Source organism: Somniosus microcephalus, unplaced genomic scaffold, assembly GCF_052327205.1.
Source record: "Somniosus microcephalus isolate GS21.2 unplaced genomic scaffold, FLI_Smic_1.0 unresolved_chr3, whole genome shotgun sequence".
In the NCBI taxonomy this organism is placed as follows: Eukaryota; Metazoa; Chordata; class Chondrichthyes; order Squaliformes; family Somniosidae; genus Somniosus; species Somniosus microcephalus.
In genome coordinates this window covers 73050049-73057546 of record NW_028225181.1, presented here as the reverse complement: position 1 = coordinate 73057546, position 7498 = coordinate 73050049, and the positions used below count along the sequence as shown (strand labels likewise).

At 48.7% G+C, this 7498-nt stretch overlaps 1 protein-coding gene across 1 annotated transcript; it reads left to right on the top strand.

Annotated features, from left to right (window-relative positions):
* The first annotated feature begins 301 nt into the window (after window positions 1-301).
* LOC147092005 (uncharacterized) lies at window positions 302-1245 on the top strand. The gene has a single exon (XM_085976970.1). It carries the CDS (start codon window positions 431-433, stop codon window positions 1130-1132), a length of 702 nt encoding a protein of 233 aa, XP_085833096.1. The 5' UTR covers window positions 302-430; the 3' UTR covers window positions 1133-1245.
* Window positions 1246-7498: the final 6253 nt, after the last annotated feature.

Genomic DNA, 7498 nt, shown 5'->3' with positions numbered 1-7498 from the left:
GGTGGAGGTTGCGGGTTTTGGAGGTTCTATCAAAGTTCTGGTCGAGTTGCAGATGTATAAAGTTCCTTTCCTTCGCCCCCTCCCCCTCCCACCTCTCTCCTCCCATAGAGGCCAGAGTCTTGTGTAGGCCCAGGCCAGGTGGTGGATTCCCTTCTCTGCAGGACATTAGTGAACCAGTTGGGTTTTTATGACAATCCGGCAGCTTTCATGGTCACTTTTTTCTAGTGCCGGCCCACCAAATGACCAGATTCACTGAGCTCAATTTCACAACCTACCTTTGTGGGTTGTCTCTCACACTCCCTGTTTTAAATTAATTTTACAGGACACTGGACGGGGAGGATTTACAGATGGTAAGCTCAAACCAAACCTCACTTCAAGATCTGACAGATTCACTTGACTCATCGGATCTGAATATCACCGGCCTCTGAACATGGAAGCAAAGAGCACCGTTCACAGCGGGGAGAAACCGTACACGTGTTCTGTGTGTGGACGAGGCTTCAGCCAACCCTCTGGCCTATCGAGACACAAGCGCATTCACACCGGGGAGAGGCCGTTCACCTGCTCTGAGTGTGGGAAGGGATTCACTAATTCATCCAACCTGCTGACACACCAGCGTGTTCACACCGGGGAGAGGCCGTTCACCTGCTCAGAGTGTGGTAAGGGATTCACTGATTCAGCCACCCTGCTGAATCACCAGCGAGTTCACACTGAGGAGAGACCTTTTAACTGTTCGGACTGTGGGAAGTGTTATAAAGGTTCCGGGGAACTGATACGCCATCAACGTGTTCACACTGGGGAGAGACCATTCACCTGCTCTCACTGCGGGACTGAGTTCAGGCGATCATCTGAGCTCATTGTACACCAGCGCACTCACACTGGGGAGATGCCATTCAGGTGCTCTCACTGCGGGACTGGGTTCAGGCAGTCATCTGCGCTGACTGTCCACCAGCGCACTCACACTGGGGAGAAGCCGTTCACCTGCTCCATGTGTGGGAAGGGATTCACTCAGTCATCCCACCTGCTGAGACACCAGCGAGTTCACACTGGGGAGAGGCCGTTCACCTGCTCCGTGTGTGGGAAGGGATTCACTAATTCATTCAACCTGCTGAGACACCAGCAAGTTCACAAGTGACTGCAGGGGTTGGATTCTGTTGTTGCTGCTGTTAATCACATCCAGGACTGAACCATGTTAATTCTGACAGTTTGGGATTGTTTCTGCTGATGTTATTAACTCCGGGAACTGGGCTGGAGTTTAATATTCTGGATAGATGTCAAATAAATCAACTTTGTTTTAAACACATTGTTGTAGAGTTTTGTCTTTCCCACCTGAGTGTTTAGCATCACCTGGCTGGAGCTCAGAAAGGACAATCTGGGGGAGGATCATATGGTGGGAACAGAACTCCAGCCTGGACACAGTCCTTCAAGGCCACACTGAGAGGGGCAAACGGCACTTTGGTCTTTCTTGTCTCTCTTCACTGACAGCAAAGTTGCCGTGCGGGTTGATCTCGAGGCGTGTGAGAAACTTGTCCCAGCTGCTCTCTGCCATGGTTCAGAGCTCCTAGGCACGGAACAGAAGGCTCCTTTAGGAATGTACCCCAGTGCTTTTTTTTTAATGGCCTTATTAACCTGTGTTGCTACTTTTAGTGATTTGTGTATCTGTATCCCTGGAACCCTCTGCTCCTCCAGCCCATTTAGACTCTTAGGGGGAAATTCGGTGGCGCCCCCTTTGGGTCGCTAACGTCACCACGGCTAATTTTAGCACCCTGAAAAAGTTAGCGCCCCTGCGCATTAAATTCAGCGGTAGCGCCCCAAGCAGGAGGCAGGGTGCTACTGGAAGCGCTCCCCTCTGTCTTGAGGCGCTACCAGTGAATTTCACGGCTCTTCGTGTAAAAGTGCCACGCCCATCGGCACAAAGCACCGTGTCATAGCAGACCTCCCTCCCTGATTAAAGGGGAGGGGCCTAGCACTGCGCACACCGGGGCCCTGCTGGACCATCGGGGAGTGGGGTGTCGGATCAAGAGGAGCGCCGGGCTGTGCGATCACGGCCGACACCCCGAAGAAGAAAGGGGAAGGGGGCAGGTGCTGGCAGTCGGCCAAAATAAAAAGTTGCTGCCCGACACCTGCCCTTTAAGTGGCGTCGCCGCGGCTGCAGGAACGACCCCTGACTCTGTCAGTCATATCGTCCGGCGATAGGTCAGGGGTCGCAACCCAAGTTTGCAGCCGGGGTGCTGCGCGTGGCGATGACGTCATTGCCGGTGGTGCAGTGCCATGGGGAGCTACTGACTAGCTCCGCCGCTAACCTCCCGCTGAATTTCGCGGGAGGCTCAAAGCAACCCAATTTCACCCCCTTGTCCAAGTAGTGTGTGGCCTCCTTATTCTTCCCACCAAAACACACCCCCTCACACTGATCTACAGTGAAATTCATTAACACACCACCTCACACTGATCTATAGTGAAATTCATTAACACACCACCTCACACTGAGCTACAGTGAAATTAATTTGCCAATTACACGCCCATTCTGAAATTTATTAATATCTTCTTGCATTTTGTCTTCCTCAGGATTAACTCTACCTCCCAATTTGGTGTCATCGACAAATTTTGAAATTGTGCTGATTCCCGAGTCCAAATCGTTTCTGTAAATGGTGAACAACAGTGATCCCAGCACTGATCCCTGTGGAACACCACTTCCCACCTTTTGCCAGTCTGAGTAGCTGCTCCCAACCCCTACTCTCTGTTTTCTGTTTTTTTGACCAGCTTGCTATCCATAAACTGTATGTAAGATCGACAAGATGACCCAGGTCAGGCCGTGTGGAGTGAAGGGCCCGGCAGCAGAATGGATGGAAAGATGGCTACAAAACAGAAATCAGAGGGTTGGAGTTCAGGGAAGTTTGTTGCGATCTTTCCATCCATTCTGTTGCCTGGCCCTTGACTCCACTCGGCCTGACCATGGTCATCTTATAGACCGTACATACTGCAGACACAGTGCACCAGTGGTGGAGGGGGTGGATATTGAGTCCTGTGGCAGGGGCGCTGATGAAGTGGATTTCTCTGTCCATGAGTTTTGAGGCATCGCTAGTGGCGTTTTTCACCTCTTTCCACCTTTAAAAAAAACCTTGCTGGCAGTTTATTAAAGCCATTAACAGCCGCTCGGGTGGGACACACCAATAAATGAGGCCTTGTTTCCCTCACAATGACAGGCCTGAACCCAAGTTAGAAAACATTTAGTATTTAAACCAGACTGGGCGGGGCCTGAGGTGCGAGTTAGTAACGGAAAATTGGTGGCCAGCGTACTTCACACCAGGGCTGAGGACCCGGGGACTCGGGTTTCTGTGTCATTTATTGATTAATTTTGTTTATTGATCAATCTCAATCAGACTGGCGGGTCATCTTGCTGTCTGACGGAGGTGATGGTCCCCAATGGAGGGCTCTCTTTGCGGGGGTCCTTCCCAGCACCATTGGGGATCTGGGGTGGAGACTGTTGCAGGGAGCTGTCGTGTGCAACAGTTTTGAAGCTCCTTTCCGGACTCCAAGCCCAGATGTGTTTTTTGCAGCCTAGAGGAGTCCATGGGCCGTGTATGTATTCAGTGTGAGAGGTTACAGCCCCTGTGTAGTTCCCTGAAGGGGCTGCTCCTCAACTCTTGGTTACACTTTAGCCCCACACTCCTAATCTTTGCCCACCTGGTGCGGAGGGGGGTGGGTAAGTCGGAGGATCTTCTCCTGGACCTACTCTTTGTCCTGGTGAAAACAGCAATTTGTAGATCCAGGATGGGCGGGGCCCATGGGGGGTCACTCTGGTTGCCTGCCTCTCTCTCGCGGTCTTGTCCCTGCCCGGGTGGCCCTGGAGAGGGAGCAGGCGGTGTCCACCGGTTCACTTGATACCTTCCTCGACCGGTGGACATGGAAGGTATGAAGAGGCAATAATCGATCCTCACAATCACATTGTGATTGAATTATTAATTGCGTGTGTGTCACAAATATATTTCTTCTATTTTGATACACAAGTTCTACGAGACATGTTAAACTACTAGTTATTTAATCAGGGCTGCAGCTGCTGAAAGGTTGACTGTACTGAGGTTTGTGGCCAGAGCTGGCAGACGTGTTGTTCTGAAGTCTGATGTCTCACACCTGAAGAGTCTGTTTATGTCGCGTTGTAATGACCTTTTTCTGTTGCCTGGTGTCAGAAATAGAAATCAAAGGAAGATGATGCCCCACTCTGTTTATCAACTCCTGGACACATTTCCATTTCTTAATTTACAAAGATCACAACTCCATTAGTGAACAATGGATTGCCAGTCTGCCACTTTTTAGTGAGGCTTGAAAGGATTCACTGTGAAACTACACCTGCCCATCTGTCTGTGTGTCACTGTGTTTGGATTGTGTTAGACAACAGTCCTAATATCTCACCTACATCCATTACAATTTTTGAAATGTTAGATTGTACTTGGAAGAAGTTGAGTTTGAATCTAACAATTCTGAAATTGGGAGCTTTTAATGATTTCTGTTTTTCACATAACTATACAGTGATGTGATCAGTAAAAGCAAATTAAAAGATGGTGCTATTTACTAAACACAACTGAATAATTCTACAAGGATGCTATCGCAGTCTTCCTCAGTATTAACTACATCCCCCAATTTAGTGTCATCAGCAAATTTTGAAATTGTACTTCTGATTCCCAAGTCCAAATCATTTATGTAAATGGTGAACAACAGTGGTCCCAGCACCAATCCCCGTGGAACACCACTTTCCGCCTTCCGCCTGTCTGAGTAAATACCTTTAACTCATCCCGTCACAATAACTGGACTTGTCTCCATTCCCGTGCCGAGGGGATTGCTGTACCAGACGGGAGGGGCAACATTTGGGGACTCTCGATTCTCCACCAATTCCCATTCCCCTTCTTTCTGGTGGATAATGGAGGTGCCACTGTGTGTAATGTGCAAGTCAGTAAGAGTTGTCAGCGAGGATTAATCAACACTTTCTAATTGGAGATGTTAATCAATGGAATCTTTCAGACAATGAATTGTAGATTTTATAGCAAATATTAATATACGATTGAAGTAAAAGTTCATAATTTTATTGTAAAATATTTCAGGAACACTCATCAGAAATTAAGGGGGAAGATCAGACAGCAGTACTTAAAGGGACACTGCAGCCCCAACAACTCAATCAGCTACATATCCAGAATATTAAAATCCAGCCCAGGTATAGGGGTTATTAACATCAGCAGAAACAAACCCCAACTGTCAGAATGAACATGGTTCAGTCGTGGATGTGATTAACAGCAGCAATAACAGCAGAATCGAACCTCTGCAGTCACTTGTGAACTTGCTGGTGTCTCAGCAGGTTGGATGACTGATTGAATCCCTTCCCACACACGGAGCAACTGAATGGTCTCTCCTCAGTGTGAAGTCTCTGGTATGTCAGAAGGTGGGATGACTGAGTGAATCTCTTCCCACACTTGGAGCAGGTGAACGGCCTCTCCCCGGTGTGACAGCATCGATGAGTTTCCAGCCGGGACGGGGAGCTAAATCCCTTCCCACAGCCCCCACATTCCCACAGTTTCTCCATGGTGTGGGTGTCCTTGTGTCTCTCAAGGTTGGACAATCGGTTGAAGCCTCATCCACACACACAACACGTGTACGGTTTCTCCCCGCTGTGAACGGTGCGATGTTTTTTCAGACTGTGTAACTGGTTAAAGCTCTTTCCACAGTCAGTGCACTGGAACACTGTCACTCGGGTGTGTGTGTCTCGGTGCTTTTCCAGTCACACCGATCTTTGAAATCTTTTCCCAAAGACAGAACAGGCAAACATTTCTCCTTCCACATTCAAAGGCCGATGATATTCCCTGTAAAAGCAGTTTACAAAAGACATCACTGTAAGTTCAGGATTAAAATTCGGAACAGATAATTCTAGTTTCTATGGAACATTCTCTCCTCTCTTATTACATAGAATTACACAGATTGTACAGCACAGAAACAGGCCAATCGGCCCAACTGGTCCATGTGGTGTTTATGCTCCACACGAGCCTCCTCCCATCTCTCTTCATCTCACCCTATCAGCATCTCCTTCTATTCCTTTCTCCCATGTGTCTATCCAGCTTCCCCTTAAATACATCCATGCTCTTCGCCTCAACCACTCCCTGTGGCAGCAAGTTCCACATTCTCAGCACCCTCTGGGTGAAGGCGTTTAATCTAAATAGGACTTTCCTGGGCAGTCAATCAGCACTGCTGCCTCTTTTGTGCATTTCCTGGCGTGGCGAAACAGTTGATATTTTCTGATCAAAAAGAGCTGAGCTCGGCAGCATTAGTCCTGTTTTGCCTCCTTTGGAGACCAGGTGTACGAGCAGAGCGAGCACAGCCTTCACAGCAACAGCAATAAAATTGTTACAGTTGTGAAGGAACTTTGTGTCAGTGCACTGGACCACAAACAAAATATGTGTGTCGATTGTTGTCTTATTACCCTACTGTAAAGTGCCTTGAGATGTTTTAAAAGCTCTATATAAAGGTGGCGTCGACAGTGCCATCAAGCGACACTTACTCAGCAATAACCTGCTAACTGACGCCCAGTTTGGGTTCCGCCGGGGCCACTCAGCTCCTGACCACATTACAGCCTTGGTCCAAACATGGACAAAAGAGCTGAACTCAAGAGGTGAGGTGAGAGTGACTGCCCTTGACAACAAGGCAGCATTTGATCGACTGTGGCATCAAGGAGCACTAGCAAAACTGAAGTCAATGGGAATCAAGGGGGAAACTCTCCATTGGTTGGAATCATACCTAGCACAAAGGAAGTTGGCTGTGGTTGTTGGAGGTCATTCACCTCAATCACATGACATCACTGCAGGAGTTCCTCAGGGCAGTGTCCTAGGCCCAACCATCTTCAGCTGTTTCATCAATGACCTTCCCTCCATCATAAGGTCAGAAGTGGGGATGTTCGCTGATGATTGCACATTGTTCAGCACCATTCGAGACTCGTCAGATACTGACGCAGTCAGTGTCCATATGCAGCAAGACCTGGAAAACATTCAGACTTGGGCTGACAAGTGGTAAGTAACATTCGCACCACACAAGTGCCAGGCAATGACCATCTCCAACAAGCGAGACTCTAACCATCTCCCCTTGACATTCAATGGCATTACCATCGCTGAATCCCCCACTATCAACATCCTGGGGGTTTCCATTGATCAGAAACTGAACTGGACCAGCCATATAAATACTATGGCTGCAAGAGCAGGCCAGAGGCTGGGAATTCTGCAGCGAGTGTCTCACCTCCTGACTCCCCAAAGCCTTTCCACCATCTACAAGGCACAAGTCAGGAGTGTGACGGAATACTCTCCACTTGCCTGGATGAGTGCAGCTCCAACAACACTCAAGAAGCTAGACACCATTCAGGATAAAGCAGCCCACTTGATTGGCACTCCATCCACCACCTTCAACATTCACTCCCTCCACCACCGGCGCACTGTGGCTGCAGTGTGTACCATCTACAAGATGCACTGCA